At 40.1% G+C, this 24,504-nt stretch overlaps 1 protein-coding gene across 1 annotated transcript in view; it reads right to left on the bottom strand.

Moving 5' to 3' along the window:
• Positions 1 to 24,504, bottom strand: part of LOC127578292 (protein kinase C-binding protein NELL2-like) — a 201,367-nt gene that overhangs the window by 81,694 nt on the left and 95,169 nt on the right. The window contains exon 14 of the mRNA XM_052030139.1: positions 17,235 to 17,357. Within this exon, the coding sequence (XP_051886099.1) occupies positions 17,235 to 17,357 (123 nt within the window). The remainder of the gene's footprint in view (positions 1 to 17,234; positions 17,358 to 24,504) is intronic.

The raw sequence follows: 24,504 nt of genomic DNA on the forward strand, positions 1-24,504 counted from the left end.
GCTGTAAGGATGGGACAAGAAGCCAGAACACAGATGACACCATTAGTTAATAGGTTGCTTGATTAAAGAAGTTATGCTTGCATTTTAATTTGGTGAATTTTTTGGACTCTGCCTTAAATGCTAGGTTTTTTTGTGCAGGCTAGTAAATGAATAAATTCAGTCAAAGCTTTTGAGCACATTAAACCTAACACTGGAACTTTAATATAAATTGCCATGTCTATGAAAATGGCAATGCCGGTGAATCTTGTTCACCAAGACTGACTGATATAGTTGCAGCATATAGTTAGAGAGCTGTGGTAAAGTCTAAGACTACAAAAACAAATTCAAAGCATACTGGCGATATCATTTCATTAGTGCTGTGGCCATCACTTACTACAGTCTTATCAGCAGTTAAGTATTTCAGTTGCCAGAAGAAAGGTCACATTTCAACAGCCTGCAGATCCAAGGTTAAAGGGAGCAATAAAAGCAATTTCAGTGGCAACTTGGAAATAGTTCAGAGGCAAAGGTAGAAATGAGGACTTCATAGTTTGGACATATATTTAGGGAACAAGGGACCAGGATTATACAGCATCTTCGCCACAAACAGTAATGACTGCAAATGGACAGACTTTTGAGGAATGTGAAACTGTCACCGACTGTTTAGTAATCAGATAGGACATTTACTCTCACAAATTTAACCAGATGTCATTGAAGAAAAGCTCCATAAAACTGTAAGCAAACTCTGCCGAGGTTTTATGGATATTAAGATAAATGAAGTGCACAGGACAACACAAGAGACAGTGAGTACAATTACCCATCATTGTGGCAGACTCTGAAAACAGGCCAGATTTAATGGGCAAGGGCTGGCTGAGACAACTTAAGCTAGATTAAACTAACATCTTTAATATTGATATTGCAATTCACATCTTGATGGATTTACTGGAAAGGCATGACAAAATGTTCAAAGACAGCTCCACTGGCATAAGAAGATACAAGAGCCACATTTACATCAGACCAGCTGCAAAGCTGTCCATTGCATACCCAGAATGGTTCTGGATAGAACAACATGGTGATTTTGTGAAAACCAACTAGAATGAATGGGCCACACCAATAGTGGCTGTGTTGAAGGTAGACAAAGCAATGCAGACCTGAGGAAACTGCAAAATCTCACCAAATCAGGTTGTAGATGATGAGCAATTTCTGTCACTTAGTTCACAGCACACAACTTGTAACAAGACCAACAGTCTTCAAAAAATTGTATTTTTGCCATGTCCCTGGCCAACTGAATTTCGACAAAAATTCCCTTAACCCCGAAGTCATGTGCTCTAATTTTAGATATCTCGGCTTTGGGGAACATGGGTTTGTGTACCACTACTGAACAAATGATAGAGAAGTTGAGTTGATTCTTTACGCGCAATTTTTATACCTGACAACCTTGTTTTAGTCCCTTAGTTCACACTGTTGAGGCTAAATGTATCAACTGTACACTGGCTTTTGGATATTACCTGACCTCAAATGGAGCAACTGAGAGGTCAGTCAGAACAGTTAAGAACCTCTCAAGAAGCAAGTATTGCAGGGATATTCAAACCTCAGCATGAAACATCACTTGACTAGTTTCTTGCTGAAGTAATGAACAACTCCGCACACTACCACAGGACTGTATAAGGATTTTCAGACCTCGGTAGGACCTGCAGAACTTGTAAGGAAGAGAAGATTAATATCATGCTTGTGCTTGTTCAACTGAATGTGTCTTCTTCAGCTGAGCAAATATGTCACAATGATATTTCGAAGAAAGAATGCAGTATCAAGCAAGACTGTCTGGGGAAGGGTTAAGCCTAAAAACACTGACTTGATATAAAGTAGCCTTATTTAATTGAGGGCATTACAGGAGACAGCACATTATGCTGCCTTGTTTCAATAAACACACAAAATTGAGAAGCTCAATTTAAAAGTGACACTTGCAAGGTAACTTATAATTATTTAATGTACATTTTTCAATTTTTTCAAAATAAATCATAGGGTAAAAACCACACAAGTGTGGAATGCAGTCTTGTCAATATTTTATCTGGTCCTTCCATTTATCTTCCTTGGTATATGATTACGTGCAAGTTTGATGGCATGAATGAGATAATTTCTTACGAAGCTGTCTTTCCCTTGGAATTTCTCATGCACATCAAACACACACAAGCTGACAGTTTCACAAAAGAGTATACAATCTATAATTCACTGTCATAACATGATGAACACATTTAATATAAGTAAAATTCAATGACTTGCTCATATCACTTTGATGCTTAGACAGTTGTTTATAAGTGTGTGTGTGTGTGGGGGGGGGGTGTGTGGGGTGTGTGTGTATGTGTGTGGGTGTGGGTGTGTATGTGCTTGTATATGTATAAACTTAACCAGGATATTTTTACCAAAATTTCTTCGCAGTGCATTGTTTCTCGTTTAACACTGGTTATTGTTGATTCAGTCTCCAAAGCATTAACACAATATAATTTTAGAAATTTATTGCAAATGTCTCCCAGATCTGATTTTGGACTCTATGTGAATTTTCATCAAAGTTGTACCTTGATTTTTAACTCTTTATTGGTCTTCAAATGATAAATTGCAATATAACAGCCTGGTAAACTAATATGTGACAAGCTTTTCTGGATCCTTTTATACAGAAAAATCCCTCTCAGTGAGTTTCAGACAAAAGAAAAAAACGAAGGCAGCAGCAATAACCTGTACAACAAAATTTGATCAAAAAATGTTTTGAAGAAGGAGATGTGGGGGGTGGAGAAGGGGATACAGGAAATGTATGTTAGAAGTCCAGGAGGTGACTCAAGTCTTGATGCCCTATAGTCTATCCATTGTCTAAAAGGCACATGTCAGGAGTGTGTTGGAATACTACTTGCCTGAATGAGTGCCGATTCAACAGCACTCAAGAAACACAACACCATCCATGACAATGAAAATCAAAAAAAAAACTACAGGTGCTGGAAATCTGAATTAAGGACAGAAAATGCTGGAAATTCTCAGCAGGTCAAGCAATATCTGGGGAAGGAGAAACACAGTTAATGTGTGAGGTCTGAGACCTTCAGTCAGATCTGACTCTATGTTTGATGACTTTTCACAGCCTGTCTCTACCATTAAGGCACTCCTTACAGCCTACATGGAGACACAAGAGACTACAGATGCTGGAATCTGGAGCACCACAAAAGGCACTGGAGGAACTCAGAGGATCAGGCAGCATCTATAGAGGGAAATGGACAGTTGACATTTTGGGTCGACCAGATGAACGGTCTCGACCCGAAACGTCGACTGTCCATTTCCCTCCATAGATTCTGTCTGACCCACCAAGTTCCTCCAGCGCCTTTTGTATTACTCCTTAAAGCCTATCTTGAGGAACTTCTACCCTAATACCTCCCTTTACATGGCTCCGTGTCTAATTTTATTTGTAAATCCAGCTGAGAACACATAATTACACACCCAAAATGCTGACTGTTCTCTTACCACAGATCCTTCCACACCTGCTGAGCTTTTCTGGCATTCTTTTGTTTAATTACCACCCATGAAAAGGGAGCCCACTTGATTGGCACACCATCCACCACCCTATTTATTCCTTCTGCCACAGATGCACAATAGCTGCTGTCTGTACAACTACAAAATTCACTTGGATTACTCATCTAAACTGGTCCAACAGCACCTCCCAAACTCACAGCCTCTACCATCAAGAAGGACTAGAGCAGCAGGTGAATGGAAACGCCACCTTCAGGTTCCCTTCCAAGCTGCACGCCATCGTGACTCGGAAATATATTGCCTTTTCTTCATTATTGTGGGCCTGAATTCTGGAACTTCCTACCCAACTAGATTGTGGGAATATTTTCACCAGAAGGAGGGTAATGGTTAAAGAATAAAATAAAAACAGAAAATGCTGGAAATTCTCAGCAGGTCAGGCAGCATATGCTGGAGTTAACAGAGTTAACATTTCAGACCTTCTCTCAGATACAGCCTGACCTACTGAGTATTTCCCAGTACTTTCTGCTTCTATCTTAGATTTCCAGCATCTGCAGATTTTTTTTGATTTTCACAGTGGTTAGAGAAGGTGGCTCACCAACACTTTCTCACGGGCAACTGGGCATGAGCCATAAATGCTGGGCTTCCTAGCGATGCCCATATCCTGAAAAATTAATGAACAGAAATAAATGCAAAGAATGGATGTGGAGGGTTTGGACTGCTCAAAATGCAAAGTCATTATTCATCATTTAAAAAACATTTAGACAGTTACATGGATTGGAAAGGTTTAGAGGGATATGGGCCAAACACTGGCAAATGGGATTAGCTCAGGTAGGTACCTTGGTTGGCATGGACGAGTTGGGCTGAAGGGCCTGTTTCTGTGCTCTATAACTCTATGAATTTCTGACTATATCTGGATGAGGTCAGAGGAAAGGGGATAGATGAGACATGAAGAGGTTTATATTTGAGATATTTAGGAACGAGGGTTCATTGAACACATGGATGAACAGCATGGGGCTTGGTTCATGCTACTAAGTTTCAGATCAATTATCAGAAGACATAGGAACAGAATTAGGCCATTTGGCCCATCAGGTCTGCTCTGCCATTCAACCATGACTGATTTATTTTTCCCCCTCAACCCCATTCTCCTGCCTTCTCCCCATAACCTTTGACATCCATGCTAATCAAAAACCTTTCAACCTCCGCTTTAAATATACCCAGTGGCTTGGCTTCCACAGCCATCTGTGGCAATGAATTCCACAGATTCACCACTCTCTGGCTAAAGAAATTCCTCCTCATATCTGTCTCTTTAGAACATCCTTTTATTCTGAGGCTGTGCCCTCTGGTCCTAGACTCTCCCACTACTGGAAACATCCTCTCCATGTTCACTCTATCTGGGCCTTTCACTTTATACTTTACACTTTACTGAGGTAGATGGAAGGCTGACAGAAAAGTATATGAATACATATGTCTGTGGTTAACAAGGTACATGGTATGCTGGAGGTATCTTGAAGTAGACTATGTGATGGAGAGGGAAGAAAACAGCATTTGTAACGTTAGTGACACGAGGTCTGAAATTTTGGCTTGGGGTCAAATAGAACATTGTAACCAGTCTGAGATAGTGAGGGGAGATAGAAGTGGCTATCAGATTACAGAGTTTGGACTGAAGCCTGAAGAAGATAGCTTTGAGCTTCTCAATGTATAGCTGAAGGAAACAGTTGCTCATGTAACAAAAAACAAACTGCTAGAGAAACTTAGCGGGTCGAGCAGCATCTGTGGAGGCAAAGGGATAGTCAATGTTTTGGGTTGAGACGCTGCATCAGGACTGAGAGTGTAGAGGGGAGACAGCCAGTATAAAGAGGTGAGAGGGAGGGGTGAGGCAGGGACTGGCAGACAATGGGTGGAACCACGTGAAGAGGGAGATGACTGGCAGATGGAACCAGGTGGGGCAGGGGGCTGGGGTGGAGTCAGGAGACAGCAGCTGCTGGGTGATAAGTAGAGACAGATAAGGAAAGAGAAAAAAAAAGGGGGCAAGTGGACCAGGTGGGGGAGAGGAGGGTGGATGTAGATACAAATGGTGTGAGGTGATGTGGACCAGTAAGGGAGGGATGATGGGCAGATGGAACCAGTTGGGGAGGGGATAGGAGACTCAGCAAGTTAAAGGTGTGGGTAATAAGCAGACGAAACCAGCTGGGGGAGGGGAATGAAGCTGGGTGATTGGGTTCGAGGATGGAACCAGAAGGAGAGAGAAAGGAGCATATTGAGTGTAGGTTATCTCAAGTTGGAAGATTCAGTGTTCATGTTATTGGATTGGAGACTACCCAGGTGTAATAGAACATAGAACAGTACAGCACAGGAACAGGCCCTTTGGCCTACACTGTTGTGCCGAACCAATTACATTAGCAATAAAATGCCCAACTATACCAATCCCTTCTGCCTACAGAATTTCCATATCCTACCATTTCCCTCACATTCATGTGCCTATCCAAGAGCTTCTTGAAGGCCCCTATTGTATTTGCCTCCACCGCCACCCCAGGCAATGCATTTCAGGCACCCAGCACTCTCTGCGTAAAAACCTTGCCCCGCACATCTCCTTTGAACTTACCCTCTATCACCTTAAATGCATGCCCTCTGGTATTAGACATTTTAACCCTGGGGAAAGGGCTGTCTATCTATGCCTCTCATAATCTTATAAACCTCTATCAGATCTCCCCTCAGCTTCCATTGCTCCAGAGAGAACATCCCAAGTTTGTCCAACCTCTCCTCATAGCACATGCCCTCTAATCCAGGCAGCATCTTGGTAAAACTCTTCTGCATCCTCTCCAAACTCTCGACATCCTCCCTATAATGGGGTAACCAGAACTGAATGCAATACTATGAGGTGCAGTTCTTTTAGTTTGCCTTTGGCCTCACCCTGGCAGTGAAGAAGACCAAGGACTGACAGGTCAGTGTGGGACTGGAAAGGGGAGCTGAAATAGCACGCCGCTGTGATGTCAGGATGGCCACTACAGACAAAGTGTAGGTGTCCTGCAAAATTGGCCCCTAGTCCATGCTTGCACTCACCAAAGTACAGGAGGTCACATTGAGAGCACCGAATACAGTAGATGAGATTGAAGAAGGTGCAGGCGAATCTTTGACTGACCTGGAAAGCTGTTTGGGTCCCTGGATGATGGTGACAGAAGAGGTGTAGCGACAAATGTTGCACTACCTACAGTTGCAGGAAAAAGTGCCAGTGAAAGACAGGGAAGGGTGAGTGAATAGGGAGGAGCAAACCAGGGAGCCAGAGAGAGAGGGGTCTCTATGGAAAGCAGAGAAGGGTGGGGAGTGGAAGGTGTGACTGGTGGTAGGATACTATTGCATCTGGTGGAAATGGCAAAAGATGCTGTGCTGGATGCAAAGGCTGATAGGGTGAAAGGCGAGGATCAAGGGGATCTCTGCTTTGTCTGGGTGGGTGGGAGGGGTGTGGTTGGGGTGGGCATGGTAAGAGCAGAAGTCCAGGAAATGGAGAAAATGTGGGTGAGGGATCCATCATCCATGGTCCCTGAAGAAGGAGGACATTTTAGATATCCTGGAATGGAAAGCCTCATCTTCGGAACAGATGTGGCGGAGACGGAAAAGAGATGGAATCCTTACAAGAGACCAGGTGGGAGGAGGTGTAGTCAAGGTAGCTGTGGGAGTCAGTGGGTTTATGGATCCCACAGGAGAGGGGAAGCTACATCCATGAGTTGCTCATGTAAGACTGGATATTGGACACCTGGAGTGTTAACAAAGCCATAACAGGGTGGGTTGGAGCAGACAGTGTTGGGTATCATTAGCAAATAAGTGGAAGCTTGTCCCATGTCCAGAAGTGACGTCACCACGGGACAACATGAAGAGGATGAGGAGGAGGCCACCCAAGGATGAATCTTTGGCACATTTTTAAGGTTACAATTCTAGAGTGGATTGAGAAGCACTCCAGCTACAAATGAATGGGAGAAAACAGAACCAGATGGGAACCGCTCCACTGAGATAAACAATGGAGGTGATTAAGATGATCATCCCTGTCAATGACTGCAGAGAGTTTGAGGAAGAATATGCACCAAAATAACAGTCACAGTCATAAAATTAGTTAGGACTCTTTTGACATTCAAGGAGCAGAAATGGTCACGGCAGATTCAATTACAGAGAGAGCCATGCACAGATATTTAAATATGACTACTTTAGAAAATGCATATTTAATAAACATATTTATACACATAATATACACGTCCTTAAATTACTTAATAATTATTGATTGTGAGCTGGAAATAAGGGGGTGTTGCGAGACACCTACAACCCCCTTTCTAATGCCCTGGTAAGATGTTTGAGCTGACTATACATTCAAGGGACACCGAGAAAAAAAGGTCAATGATTGGATTGTAGAAAGTTAGAAAGTAATATTTTAAAGTTGGAAAGTTAATCATTTTTTATAAAAATTAGGAACAAAACTTGAGGTAAGGGAGCTAATTAGCTTCTCATTTGTACACAGAATGTGGCCTTTGCTGGTAAGTCCAGCATTTATTCTCCATCTCAAAAAATCCCTGAATCAGCTTCCTTGATCACTTCAGCAGGGAGTTAAGATCAACTGCTTTGCCAGACTGGATACTGATGGGAGATTTCCTCTCCTGAAGAACATTACTAAACCAAATGGATTTTAAGACAATTGTGGTCACAATTGCTAATTCTAGTGTTTCATTCCAGAATGATTTAATTACCTGAATTTAAATTGCTTAGCTGCTACAGTAAGGTTTGAGCCCATGTCTCAGGCGTCCCTGCTACTGAATGTTAATTCTCCAAACTACCCTATTAGTTTACACAAACTCCAAGACGACCTGATGCACTTGAGAGAGCACTTGGAGTAACACTCTAAGCATTTTCTGAACCAAAAGGAGGAGAAAATGCCAGGGTTATCGTGTTTAGGGATTTGTTAATGGCTAACAGAAAATGTGAGCTGGCAGTTTAAGAGGATATCTATCCTAAGGTGTCTCATGATCCACTGAAAAAAGGCACTGTGGATATTCAAAAGGAGCTGCTTATTCATTTGAGAGCACATGCAGAAATAATATTTGGTGAGGAAAGACTTAAAGTTTTTTTTATTAAAGGAATGGCTTGGAAGCAGACTGAATATAATGAAGCTGAGTGGGTGATGTTGCCATAATTAATCCTGCCCATTCAGAAATCCATGGAGAGATCCATAAGTGTAAATAGCGACCAAATGAATTGATAGATTTTTCTTTAAATCAATTCATTTTATTACAGTGCTAAGTGGTTGTTTCCATTTTTAATGACACAGAATGGCCATGCTGTGTTTGTGGCAGCACAATGTTTGCAAAACAGATTTTATTCCTTGCCTAGCCAAATTCCTAATCTCAGCACCACTAGTATGAAAATGCAAGCAAAGACCTTGTGTAGGAAATATCATTTTCCAAAAGGCAATTTAGTACAGAAATAAGGACCAGGTTACCTCCTTTTGACCAGATTTTGCTTAGAACTTTAGCAATTGGGAGATTTAAAAAAAAGTCAATAACATGCATCATCACCTGTGACACTGGGAAGAAGGATGTAAGTTCATCCGTCGGAAACCAAATTCCCAATCTTCATCATTCTGTCAGGGGAATCTACTGGTCAAAGCCAAGATAGTTACCCCACTGGGGAATGGGACAAGTCTGAGAATAAATTGCCTTGAGTTGAGAGGGTAGGCCAGCCATTGCCGTCAATAAGGTGTTGCTGCATCAGATGAAGTCTGGAACGTTTCCCAGTATTCTGCAGGGATAGTTAAATTTGATGGTACAGGATTTTCTCCTAGAACTACGTATCATTGGTGATAGAAAGCAATTATTATATTTCTTTAAAAAAGACTACTGTTACAACTTCTTCCAAAATGTTCTTTCAGATGGCACTGAATCCATTATGCAGGAAGAGATCATCACAGTACATTTTAATGTAGTTTCAATTGCAAATGGTGAACACAGAATCAGCAGTAAGTGGTGAAAAGAAAATCCAACTGATTCAAAAATGGGGAAAGAATTGAATTTGCCTGAAATAAATATATATCTGAAATATTTCATCTGAAACTCTGACTCTGTGTAATGTACATATTTCTGTTAAATCCTGAAATAGACATTGATAGGAAAATTTATTGCGCAATCCACTGTTAAGAAGTTAAAGTAGTAAAGAAGGGAAATGCAAAGTTAGCATTCAGTATGAGATGACTAGAACATAAATCCAATATTGTAGTTATTTCACACAGAATTCTTCTTAAAAAGCGCTGTGCCTTTAAGGTCGAAGCTGTCAATGTTTGACTTAGACAAATGAAGAATTCTGCAGCTATTTAGCATATAAACATGAGAGATTGAACTGAAATGGTAAACCTTTGGATACTGAGCATAGGTTTCCTAAACATCAACCCTGATGACCTTGAAGTCTTCCTGATAGCTGATAGCGCAAGCAGATTATTCTTGTATTAGATTAAAGCTAATAAAATCATTTTATTCTATAAAAGATTTGTAAATTGTGCTAGCAAGGCTTTGGCTACAATTTTGCTCACCTGTCACATTTACTCAATGCATTGAATAGTACTGTATAAGGTAATTACTTTGCCGAATTCTATATTGAACAGAGTTAGTCTATTATGCATCAGGTTAAGGGATGGAGGAATGAATAAGAAATTGAGAATGAAAACCAGTCAAATGATTTATTTTCATTATGGGGTAAGATATTTTAATGTAATGTTGGTTGCTGGAAATTTATTTCATTTTAAACCTCTCAAGAGGATGAGTTAAAGGAAAAGTATTTCCATAAGTATGAAGGGATTTGTTAGTTTAAATAAGGAGCAATTACTTCCACTGGCGGGAGGGACAATAACTGATGGGCAGAGGTATAATGCAATTGGCTAAAGAACCTGAAGGGAGATGAGAAATTTCTTGAACACAAGTTATGTTGTGGAATACACTATGTAAAAGCAGATGGTTGTCTTGACATTCAATTACATAAAGCTCTTCTGTTTATTCTGCATTATTCAGATGAAGATTGCTTCTGTATCCTGGAGTTGAAATGCAATAATTGTCATAACCAGGCCAGAAATTGGACTGAGTATTAATGGTGTGAGCCTGCTTTGTTTCCACATCAGGGTCACACAGGATGATATAATTCCCCTTGCAATGCTCCTTTTGGAGGCGATCATTATTGGACACTGCCAGAATAATATGGTCTTTCAAAAAACAGTGTGGGACACCTGCAAGGTAAGTCAACAACCCATCCTCATGTCCCCCAGCCTTACAGCATCAATGCCCAACCTCTGATCACATATTACCATCCAATTCCCCATCCAAATCATCCATCAGTGTTGGGCTCTTATACTTTGAGTGTAGCTGAAGTTTGCAGAGGGATTGGGTAGGATCAAATTGAGGGATCCTAAATCAAACAGACAGGTAGTGTTAGGGAGGCAGGGAGTCTGAAGAAGAACTTGGACTGCTTGAGAGTGGGCGAAGAAGTGGCTGATGGAATCAGCATAGGAAAGTGTGGGGTTATGTACTTTGGTAGGAAGAATTAAGGTGTAAACTATTTTCTAAATGGGGAAAGAATTCAGAAATCGGAGGTGCAAATGGATTTGGGAGTCCTAGTTCAGGATTTCCTTAAGGTTAACTTGCAGGTTGAGTTGGTAGTAAAGAAGGCAAATGCAATGTTAGCATTCAGTATGAGATGACTAGAACATAAAAGCAAAAATGTACTGCTGAGGCTTTGTAGGGCCTTGGTCAGACAGCATTTGGAATATTGTGAGCAATTTTGGGCCTCCTAACTAAGGAAGGATATGCTGGCCTGGAGAGGGTCCAGAGTAAGTTCACATGAATGATATCAGGAATGAAAGGCTTGACATATGAGGAGTGTTTGACGGTTGTGGGTCTGTACTTGATGTTCAGAAGGATGAGGGGGGGATCACCATATAAATCCTATCTGTGATAGATGTAATTCTGAGGTGGCTACCCTGACACATATGTTCTGGTCCTGCCCTCTTTTGGAAAAAATATTGGAAAGACATTTTTGATATTATTTCAGTGGTATTGAGTATGGTACAATCTCATCCTATTACTGCAATTTTTGGGTTACCAATGATGGATTCTGGCCATTTATCTGCCTCAGCTTGTCGTATGATTGCATTTGTTACATTAATAGCCAGGAGATCCATTCTATTTAAATGGAAAGATCCTAAACCCCCTACTACATTCCAATGGTTTTCCCAAACTATAACATGTCTAAACTTAGAAAAAATTAGGAGTGGTACTACTGAGCCTTCGGTTAAATTTGAAGAAACTTGGAGCTCATTTATTCGGCATTTTCATATGATGTAAGCTGACCTTTTCCAAATCCTTTTCAATAACTTTCTATTCGAAAATAGAGGAGCAGAGTTAATGCTTTTAACCGATGAAATACGACAGCCCAGTTTTTGTTTAGTTTTTGGTTAGTTTTTGTTTATTATTACTATTTGGTTTGTTATTGTTCTTTTTTTTGGTTTGGGGTTTTTTCATATAATCAAATTTCTTTTTAAATCTTTTTCATGCTCAACTATCAAGAGATTGGAAGGTTCAGATTACACATTTTACTCTTTGTGTCTGTATACATTAACTGTTATTATTGTAATCCCGATCTCTTTGTATCATGTGTATAATAACTAATGTAATGTTTATTAATGTGAAAATTAATAAAAAGATTGGAAAAGAAAGAAAGGGGGGATCACATTGAAACCTATTGGATACTGAAAGGCCTGGATAGAGTTGACGTAGAGAAGTTGTTTCCATTAGCAGGAGAGTCTAGGATCCAATGGCACAGTCTCAGAATAAAGGGACGTCCCTTTAAAACTGAGACGAGGAGGAATTTCTTCAGCCAGAGGGTTATGAATCTGTGGAGTTCATTGCCACAGAAGGCTGTGGAGGCCAAGTCATTGGGTGTATTTAAGGCAGGGATTGGTAAGTTCTTGATTCGTAAGGGGGTTAAGGGTTAAGGAGAGAAGTCAGGAGAATGGAGTTGGAAAAAATCAGCCATGATTGAATGGCAGAGCAGACGTGATGGGCCAAATGGCCTAATTCTGCTCCTATATTTTATGGTCTTATGGTAAATTGCAAAGGATGTATTAGAATTTTTAGACCCAAAAACTGGATATATTACTGAAAAAGAAAAAAAAAATTGGCTTATGGGAAAAGAACAGGATAATTATAATGGTATAATTCTTTCATACAACTGATACTGGCCTGATATGTATGATTCAAGCAGTCAAGTGGTACAAGAATATCTCCAAAAAGCATCAAATCCTCATTAACTACCTACCTAACTTGGGTGTTCTTCCATATTCCCAGTGAAAATGGAAAGTAGCATGAATTTACATTGAGAAGGATCTTGTTAACAGAAACCTCACCCTGTTTATGGAAATTCCTGTCAGTGAAATAGTGAGTAATCTGCTTTCCAACACAAAAGTGGGTAAAAAAGTACATAAGGCAAATTTGTCCAAATGCAAGTTTAACTTGCTGTGAAAAATAGGATGTCATAGAGATGATGCAAAACTGAGTATATAACATGTGGATCTTTCTGCAGACAGTCTACATTTGCCATTCCTTTCCCACCACCCAACCCCTTCCAAAAAAATATTAAAATGTTCAAATTGCTTTTGCGCTTGACTATTCATGCATTCAACCACTTCTTCGGAAAATAAGTTGTACGGAGCTCTTTAATACATCTACTTAATAGAACCATGAACAGCAGATAGTCAGTCTCAGCGATCTTCTCGAGCAATCACTTTAAGCAACTTTTGTAGGTTAGTTTTAGCAAGGCGGACAAGTGAAAAATTATCCCTGACACACATTTCTATTTGATAAATTGTTTTTAAGCTTGCCAACCTATATTTTCACACAGTCGATCCATGTTTAATAGTTGTTCCAAAGAAGATTTTTGGAGGTATATATTAAAATAACATTGGTAGACAGCCGAAGTAAATACAAAGAATTCACAGATGGTCAGTCATATCCAATGAATTGTTTCACCCGATATTTTCGCCTATTTTTTCTTTCTTTTAAATGCTGTCTAACTTGCTTTATAGTTCTAACATTTTCTCTGTTAACTTCTGTTACAGTAAGTCTAATCAAAATATGAGAGTACATTGGCCCTCTCAGTTTTCTTATTTGCTTCAGTGAGATGTGGAAACAGCCGAGATTCATTAAATGAAGTCTCCTTGTTTAATAGGGGTGAGGATTCTCTGCACATTGATCTGAAGTTGCAGAATCCAAGCTCCTGTTTGCTGTCTGGTTCAGAATCCCATATGAGATACCTGTGCAGTTTTTGTTTTACTTTCATTTTTTTAGGATCTTGACTCAGGATTCATTCCTCATCCCTAACTGCCCTTGAAAAGGTAATAAGTTGCCTTCTTGAAGTGCTGCAGTCCTTCTAGTGAAGATGCTCACACAGTATTCTTGGGAGAGAATTCCAGGATTTAGACCCAGCAACAATGAAGAAATATTTCCAAATCAGGATGTTGTGTGATTTGGAGGAGAACCTGTAGATGATGATGTTCCCATGTCCTTGTTAGTGGTAGAGGTTGTTGGTTTGAGAACAGCTACTAGAGTAGCCTAGGCAAGTAACTGCAATGCATTTTATAGACAGTACACCTTGACAGTACACCACTGTTCACCAGAGGTGGAGGAATGAATGTTTAGGGCGGTGTATGGGGTACCACTCAAGTAGGTTACTTTGTCCTGGATGGTGTTGAGTCTCTTTAGTATTGCTGGAGTGGCACAGATCTGGGCAATTGAAGAATATTCCTTTAGACTCCTGAAATGTGCCTTGAGGTTCCAAGAAATGTGTCACACTGCAAGATACCCAGCTTCACAGGAGATGCAGCACCTGTCCGTTCACCTTTTCTCTTCCCACCTTCCATGGATAAATAGTCTTTCCAAATGAAGCAGTGATTCACTTGCTCTTCTTCCAATCTAGTGTACTGTATTTGGCATTCACAATGTGACCTCCTCTATGTTGGTGAAACCAAACACAGATATGATTTGGAAATATTTTACCATTTCTTCATTGTTGCTGGGTCTAAATCCTGGAATCCTCTCCCAAGAATACTGTGTGAGCAGCTTCACCAGAAGGACTGCAGCACTTCAGGAAGGCAACTTATTACTTTTTCAAGGGTAGTTAGGGATGAGGGATAAATCCTGAGCCAAGGTCCTATAAAAATGGAAGTAAAAACTGCACGGGTATCTCAAATGAGATTCCTAACCGGACAACAAATAGGGACTTGAATGTGTACCTGCATTCAGTCTGCAGGAGCGACTTTGAACTTCTAGTTGCTTACAACTTTGATTCCCCGACTCCTACTCTGGCCTTTCAGTCTGTAGCTTCCTGCACTGTTACAACAAGGGGCAATACAAGGTTGAGGAGCAAAACCTCATCTTCTGTCTGGGCATGTTGCAACCTTCCGTACTCAAAATCAAATTTTTCAACTTAGGTAACACACTCTTTCTCTCTGTTTTAGAACTGGCCATTCTGCTTATTATCATTTTGGCTCACTTTTTTCTTTTTCTATTTGTAGCCTTGCTATTGGCACCACATTACACAAATAAAGAAGCATACTCTGATCCTAACTGCTAGTCCTACTGCTAGATTTACAGATTTGATCTCAGCCCATCAGAGATATTCTATTTGTTCTACCCATCCCTCCCCAGCCTCTCTGCTGTTGAAAACTAACTTGTTTTCTCTCTTTCCCCATCTGATGACAAATCCTACACTGAAAAGGTTAATTTTTTCCCTTTCCACGGATGTTGCCTGACCTGCTGAGTGTTTCCAGCATTTTCTGTTTTTACTCAGCCTTTAACCTGGATTTGTATCCACTTTGTAAAATGGATGGACCACTTGAGCTTCTTGCTACTGGTGTCCTCTCCTCAACCACACATTAATGGAAGTGGAGAGGATGAAGGAGTGCCATTTAAAACTAAACCACTAGGCAGGGAATTAACGAGATTATCTGCTAATTTAATATCCTGTCCAATTTTTATTTTTATTTTACACTATCTTCAATGGACAGTAAAATCAGGCTGAGTACAAAATAAGTAGTTGATCTGACTGCATCAATTTCCAACTGGGAGGGTTAGCTTAAAATAATCCTCTTGGAATCGATCAAAGTTACTTCTGGAGGAGCACCACCATTGACTCACCTACTTACTGAGGAATGATGTTTATAGTTGAAATGACACTGTATTGTGAATATTCATTGTGTTTGATCCAAATGTAATGCAAAACCTTTCACTTTGATTTTTGCTTCAGAAAACAAAAAGTTTAACTTAGGAATCCTTGACAATACAGAATGAACCTAAGAACTAATCTTGATCTCAAGCTTAAAGGTTAGACAATTTAATTTTGTTGCTTCAGTGCATTTTTCAATTAGGTTAAAAAAACTGTGAACGTTGATTCCATTATAAGTGTAATATTATCACATGGTGTCTGGGTGTAAGGAGTTTGTACTGAGTTACCCAGTGGCATAACTAAAGTTAGAACACTGAATACATCAACAGGCAGATTTGATCAGCCAACAGGTAATTCAGCATTTGTATTTAAAACTGGTAAATAATAGTCTCCAATACTTCTTATTAAAACCACTGCATGGCAACGTCACATCAGTAGTCCCTTAACCATGGAAACTATAATGCAAGATGTGAGTGATTACTATTGATTCTTGGAATCCCTTAGTTTAAACTGCTTTGAGTCAAATATGTTCTATAAACAATTGACTGGAAAACTGAAAATACAAATTCAGCTTATGACACTAAGAGGCCTCATGAGTACTGTACAGTGGTTCTTCTGTTTACTTGATGATAAATGATATGGTTGTCACTAGACAGAGAAATCTTGGGATCTGAGCTTGCTACATGATGACAAGACTACTGTTGCATACTCCAATATAGCCTTTTTAGTTAGTCTTCCTGGTTGCAATTTTGCCTATTACTTCTGCATTTACGAAGTAAACATTTTGACTTGTTAACCAACACTCCTAATTTTAAGGTGCTGAGTGTAAATTCATTGAAGCAACTTTCACTTCACTGCTCCTTTCAGCAACACAGACATTTAAACCAAACTTATTTCCAGTCCAAAGCCATTTTAAGTGGTGTGGTCATATTTATAGGAAAAGGCATAATTTTGATCAATGAGTTTTACTCAGGAAATAAAATTTGGCTGAACTGATTTACTTTTACTTTGGTTTGGGTTGAAAACTGCCACTTTCTGTAAGACTGCATAAATATCATTTTAATTATTGAGGCAAAAATAATGGCGTTGTGCTGATGTTAACCTTAATCAGAGCTGGAAAACATAACAGAAGAATTTTAATGTTCAGCAGAAATGGAGTGGGCAAACATTTAAAATCATTGTAACTTAAAACTTAAATAATTTTTGAATGGTTTCATTTACCATTGAATCAGATTTCAATTCCAATAGTTTGGCAATGGATGAGCTAGTTGCCAGACTTGGGCTCAATATTGGTGTATTCATTCAAATCAGTCACTCGTAACATTGGAACATTGATTTGAAGTTTAACCTGAGCCTGTGATGTGACTTTGGAATGAAGATTAGCAGAAAACCCTTTTGTACACTATAACATTGTGCTTGAAAAGTATAGGAAAAAAAATTCAACAAGCAAACATAATGAAGTTTCTACAATGGTTCAAACTGAAGAAAATTACTATCTTTGCACTACTTACCCTTACATTGAACACCATTGCCTGTATATCCCGGTTTACAAATGCAATTGTGACCTCCAACGGTATTAAAGCACAGAGCATTCTCATCACAGCTGTGTTGATTTGTGCTACATTCATCATGTTCTAAGGAGAAAAAAAGAAAACAATTCATAAGCATTAATTAAAAGATTATATTTCCAAGAGTTCCCTCAAAGAAACAAAAAAGCAATGGATTCTATGAGGAATGTCAGTATGTATTGTCAGCAGTTTCAGGAATTCCATCTGAGCACAAAAATTCAAGTTCAAGTCTGCTAGTTTACTAAAGGGGCAGTAATGGCAGTCAGTGGAGCGGTGTGCTCCTCCTGTGAGATGTGGGAGATCAGGGAGTGGTCATGTCCCTGACAACTATGACTGCAGGAATTGTGTGCAGCTGCACCTCCTCTGGGACCGCATGGATCAGTTGGAGCGGCAGTTGGACTCACTGAGGATCATACAGGAGGCGGAGTGTGTTATAGATAAGATATCTTTATTAATCACATGTACATTGAAACACACAGTGAAATGCATCTTTTTTACGTAGAGTGTTCTGGGGGCAGCCCGCAAGTGTCGCCACGCTTCCAGCGCCAACATAGCATGCCCACAACTTCCTAACTCGTACATCTTTGGAATATGAGAGGAAACCGGAGCACCCGGAGGAAACCCACGCAGACACGGGGAGAACGTACAAACTCCTTACAGACAGTGGCTGGAATTGAATCCGGGTCACTGGCGCTGTAAAGCGTTATGCTAACCACTACACCACCGTGCCTGCCTATAAGATAGGATTTTCAGGGAGGTGATTACACCAAAACTTCAGTCAGATAGATGGGTGACTGCCAGGAGGCGTAGGCAGGTACTCAGATATTAGAAATGTCATATACTAGAGGCCATAGCTTTAAGGTAAGAGGCAGAAAGTTTAAAAGAGATTTACAAGGCAAGTTTTTTATACAGAGAGTGATAGGTGCCTGGTATGCACTGCCAGGGAATGTGATGGAAGCAGATACAGTAGCAACGTAAGAGGCACTTAGACAGATCATGAACTTGGATCATGACAGGCGGGGAATGGAGGGACATAGACCTTGGGCAGACAGATGGGATTAGTTTGGTTTGGCATCATGGTCGGCACAGACATTGTGGGCTGAAGGGCCTGTTCCTGTGCTGTACTGTTCTATGTTCTAATGTTGGGTCAATCACCACAATTGCTGGGGTTTGAGATAATGCAGCATTCTTCCATGTTGCACATAATTCCACTCGGTACTGCCTTCCAGTATTTGTGGAAGGGGAGCCAGGTAAACTTGTATTGTGACTCCCTTAAGTTTTATATCATAGGATGTGCCACGCGGGGCACTGAGAAATGAATCCAAGTGATAATAATCTTATGTCTTACAGGATGTTGGCGTGTCAGGGCTGCAAAATCTATAAATCTGGATTATCTTTTTAATCTTTAATTAAATGTCATTATTCACAGAGCTGTGACTTGTTATAATTCAGTCAATCCTTATCAGTTGAACTTCAGTACCTTGCATGTTCTAATGACAGCAGCACTGTGAAATCAAGCGTTGCTAAGGCCAGGTATCAATATTATATACAAGAATCCAATTCCTTCACCATCCCTCACCACCACCACCACGATTAGAAAAATAGTCACTGAAGTGTAACTCAGAACAAGTGCGGACTATGCATGGAGAAGAATGTAAGGCACTTTCCCATGGCTATGATGGTTCTGTATGTCTTGAAAGCAAAGGCAGTGGGTCACATTAAAGCAGGATGGTGCAGTCAGTGAAGTCAGAAATAGCATCATTGTTAATCTTGACCATGTCCCAATCTGAATGCACAGGATTTTAATTTAAGGATGGATGGTACGTCATTGAAACAGTTACATTGTTCCCAAAATGTAAAAGTTACAGGTAACTGGGTCTTTCCACCCCAACACTCAGAAGGCATTTTGATAACACTATGAAATAGTTCAAGGATTCCAAGGGCTAGGATCAATATGATGGGTTTCACATTGTATTTTCTTGCCTTGTGGCTTTCCTGTACTGGCACTGACTGTGTTCAGGACAATGCAGTTTTGTCTACAAACGGGTGTAAAGTGGCCCAATTTACAAGCACAAAGAGCTTAACTTCTGCATCAGTTGCAACCCTGTGGATACCTGTTTCTCTCATTGCTGGGCTTCTGACCAATGCTCACACACCACCCACGATATCGGATGTTTTAGTACCCAATCAACATGGGGAAACAAGTCGCAGAGTCAATAAATTTTTTAGCCTTATTTTGCAAAATCTTGTGTTCTATGAAAGGTTAACTATTGAGGAGTAGGAACAAAATCGAAGCTTTCAGCCAGACACACTTAAGAATTTTCTTTTTCTTTTCACTAGACTAACTTTTATTTAAGAGCATTTAACATTTCAGAAACTCATTTTTGTGTATATATTTATGCCCAATGTGACTGAGACCTTATGCACCTCCCAAAGCTCTGTCACCTCAAAGCTAACAGTGTGTGACAGCTCAAATGTCCTGTGTTAGTCACATTCAGTGGGCTGTGACAAGGTAAATGACACCAATTACCTGATATAATTACTGCCTCTGACAGTACCTTCCCCCCAGTGATTGTTTGATGAGTTTTGCAATGCCTGTGATGTCAATCCCCTCTTCAAGTGAGGCCTCTATTGCCGTCAGTTGTCCTTGCGCACACACTGATTTACTGTTACAGCAGTCAGCTCTCAATATTACAACCTGATCAGTCAGCTCAACAGAATTCAGTTAATTCCAGCAGAAACTAAATATTTATAGTCATAGTTTGTTGCTATCTTAAAGTGGCACCCGAAATGAGGGAAGAAAGCAATTTCATCCTAAGTCATCCAATACTCCAACCAACCAGATACGGCAAAGTATTATTTTGGAAGTGACATGTCCCTTTGGGTGACAGAGTGGGTAAATGGTTTTACACGTGAGCAGAAGGACAATTAGTTACAGTCTGCTTATATTTCTATAAAACTTTTGTTCTGACTAATGTGTTTAATAAATGATTTCCTTTCAAGACTTTTTTTAACCTTAGTCTGCCTTCCATTTTCAACATGTAACCTCATCTGTGTCACCCAGGGACTTAACAAACAAGTGCCCACTTTCCATATCAGTGCACAATCTATTGGATACTTATGTAATTATATAACTAACAATTCTGGAACTCTGTGGGCTTTCTGGCATTGGTTGAATGATGCCAGAACGAGCTACCTAGAAATCTGGAGTAACACCCAAAAAGCTGGAGGAACTCAGCGGGTCAGGCAGACATTTCAGGTCGAGACCCTTCATCTGGACTGAAAGATAGAAGGGAGATAGCCAGTGTAAAAAGGTGCAGGGAAGGGGTGGAGCCAGAGCTGGCAGGCAATAGGTGGATCCAGGTGAGGAGGGGTGATAGGCAGATGGGGGAGGGAAGAGAGTGAATGGGGTCAGAAGCTGGGAGGTCACAGGTGAAAGTGATAAAGGGCTGAAGATGATGGAATCTGATAGGAGAGGAAGGTGAAGCATGGAATAAATGGAGGCAGGTCAGGAGGGCAGAGGGAAGGGGAACCGGTGAGAGGAGTGTGTGGGTGATGGGCAGATAGCGAGGCTGGGGAGGGAGAAAGAGATATGCTGATGGGGGTTAGGTGGATCAGGAGGAGAGAGAAAAGAGAAAAGGGACTGAGGGGGAGCAGTTACCGGAAGTTGGAGAATTCAGTGTTCATGCTCTTGTGTCTCTACCTGGAATATCTGTTTGCAAAGGTGTTTAAACTAAATGCTTAACTTTTATGTCACTTTTAAAATTAATAATTACAATGGGAAATATATTTGTGTTGATTAAAAAAAGAATAAAAAGATGGAATCTTAAAATGTTTATCTCTAACTTTTCCTTGTTGTGAAGGAAGGCCATTGGCCTGACATATTAGCTTTGATTTGCTTTCTACCGATGCTGCCTGACTTACTGTAAATTTCCAACAATCTTCATTTTGATTTCATATTATGGAAGGTAAAGGCAATGCAATTGGAAATACTTTAGAATCACTTCCATAAATGGGAACAATAAAAGTAGATCCTGCCTCATTTTCACATAAAGTGATGGCTACAAGGTGAATTCAGTAGACCCGGTACCCATGTTACCATTTGTAGAAGTGATCTGAGCAGCTGGAGTCTTTGTCTGTTTCCAACAGCAGATTGGTTTACTTTGCAGATCAAGCTCCTACAATGTACTTTGGGCGCCATTTCTAATTTTTGGGGTACACTAAATTACACTGTTCACACTCCAGCTGCATGCAAGCAGTGACCAGAGCAGCTATGCATTTGTCCTTGATGGGATCACTGCTGGTCATTCCTAAAACATTACCAAGTTATGAATCTGAACCAGAAGGGAACAACAGCATCCCTGCACAAATACGACCAATAGTCCCTGGACTCACCCAGCTCTTCCTGTTCATCTCCCTTCCCAATATTTCCCTTCAGGCCAGCATAACCTTTGATCCACCCAATTTTGCACTGATCTGGAGAAGGTGCAATGACCCACTGGGGCCGTGGGATTTATTAGTGAGATATGGATGAAGCTCAAACTCAGAATGACCTGGATCCTGCATCCTTAGCCAGAAGCAGTTCAGCAAATACACTTTCATAGTCAGCAATCCAAGAGCAGAGGTCAGTAATATGGAGACATAAGAGACTACAGATGCAAAGATCGGATCTATCAAGGCACTATACACAAGGAATTACTTTTGTAGCACAGAACTATAATGAAGTTGGGCTCTGGAAAAACTTTTCACTGTGCCTTCAACTGTATTTTGTGTTCCATTTTACAGCTTGATTTCTTTCTCTATTTTCTATGCCAGAGGTCAGACAAGAGCTCCCTCAACATACTCTCGAGCATGTGTGAAACCCAGTATGACTCACATCTCACTGCTCATTAAATACAAGAAAAGTAGATGTCACACTTTGTGAAGAGGAGGGGAAATTAAGTTGGATGGGTGTTTATTTGCAGGTTGAATTTTTTTGGCAGTTCAATAACAGTTTGACTGAAACCTACCTATCAGTCTGCAATTAAACTGCAATGTGTCCAAATGGTGAAATGGCAATAATTGTTTTTTGACAGCAATATAGAACTAATGAAATGTCCTAGAGGACCAAACAGATGAAGGCAGTAATCAGAGAAATGTTGTATCAGTGGTTCTACAAGCTGTTGTCCCAATGATATCAGTGGTGTCACTTGTTATTTTTAGCCATTCCTGGGAGGCTTGTATAATAATAAGCATGTTTCCACACTTCGATCAAACAGAGAGACAAAAACGTTTGTTTCAGGCTGAGCACTGACAGTATCTGTAACTTCCAGGAAACTTCTAATTTCCCTGGAGTGTCTGATTTTATTAACGGAGCACAAGGCCTTGAGCAACCCCAGAAGCGAGAGCCAATGAACCCTGCAGTTCCAATTTAACAGAGCAGGGTGGTGAATAAATATTTGACAAAAATGGTGCATTCCCTTGACATTCAGCTCATGCTTTGGCTCTCGATAACACCATGTAAATGTTTTTATTTTAAGCTTCACCAGTTTTTAATTGTACAGTCGTTAGAGAATTGCTATGCTTCTGAAGTCTCTCTTGCTCGCATGCCTTCTGTGACTACCACCTTCACTGCACCATTCCTAATCTCTTTCTTCTCAATTTGTGGGGGTTGTTCTGGCGATGAATATTCTTTATGCATAGAGGAGCAAGGTGTCTGACACCCACCTTTGATAAATGCCTTATAAATAATTTGGCACTGTGTTTGCCCAATACTATTTTAGTGCCAATCAAAAGCACTCTTGTTGAGTTGAGTAAGGGCTTTTGGGTTCAATTCCCACTCCAGGGATTTGAGCATAAAATCTAGGTTACTTCAGATAATCCCAGGGCAATTCTGCACTGCTGGAAATGCCATGTCTAAGATAAGATGTTAAAGCAAGTTCCTGTCTGCCTGCCAGATGTAGAATACCCTGTTGTACCATTCTGTAGCTCTTCACAGTATCCAGGCCAGTATTTATCCTTCAATCAACATCACTAGAACATATATCTGGGTATTATTTCTGTGTTGTCTCTGACATTGCAAAGGTAACTACACTTCAGAAGTACAATATTAGCTGTAAACTTCCTTAGGACATCTTAATGTCCTGAAGTGGCCAGATTTTCCGAGAAACACTTGCCTTAACTCTTTGCAAACCTTGTAGACATCAGGGATCAAGATTCAGGCCTTCCCAAGTTCAGGACCTCATTCAAATTTAATCCCAAACGTCCTATTGGATGTCCACCAACATTTTACCATCACACTCAGATTTTGGACCTTTCAGGGAGTCTGGTTGCAATCCATAATTTCTGCTGTAAATTTTGAAGCTAGCTGTGATGTTTGTAAATACCATGTATTGATGCTGAGATTTGACGTTCTCTGTTGACCTGTCACATTGTGATCTTTAATACCAAATTTGAGAGACATTCCATGTCCTTAATTTAACCTGATTAGAATGCTTTCCTCCTTATTTTCTAGTTTTCCTCTTACAAATTGAATTGAAATTTTATATTTCTTTTCAACATTTCTATATTATACAGCCAGATTCATATGAATGTCAAACATAACCTTTAACATTTTATGGGGTCCAATTTCTGTTTGGTAGTAGCATAATATTAACAACATCTGTGCATACATTAGTCAGTTCTTCAAGTGGTTGAATTGCCTCTGTCCCAAAATCAAGTGTATTAATTAAAATGGGGTCAGCTACTTAGGAAGAAGATGAAGGGAAACTTCTTCACTTAAAAGGTTATGAATCTTAAGAATTCTCAGCTCTGTTATGTTGTTGGAAACATTTATGACAGAAAATGGTTTACATTTTCAGATAACAAAGGAATCCAGGGATATAGGGATGGTGCTGAGCAGAGATGAGGTTGGTGGTCAGCAGGGATTTTATCGAATGGATTAGACTCAAAGAGCTATATGGCCTCCCTATGTTCCTATTTCTTACATTCTAAAAGTACTTTAGTCAATTAAGTATATGGTTAGTGTTGTTGTGTAAGGAAACACAGCATCTAATCTGTGGATAGTGAGGTTTCATAGACCGTGATGAGATAAATAATCAACTATCTGTTTGAATAGTATTGGTTAAGAGTTGATTGTTATCCAGGATACCAAGAGAATACCAGGGCACAGAAATTCCTTTTTTACTTTTCATTTATGCTTTATGTGATATGCTAAAGCTCTTTTTAAAAAGTC

Source organism: Pristis pectinata, chromosome 15, assembly GCF_009764475.1.
Source record: "Pristis pectinata isolate sPriPec2 chromosome 15, sPriPec2.1.pri, whole genome shotgun sequence".
Lineage (NCBI taxonomy): Eukaryota > Metazoa > Chordata > Chondrichthyes > Rhinopristiformes > Pristidae > Pristis > Pristis pectinata.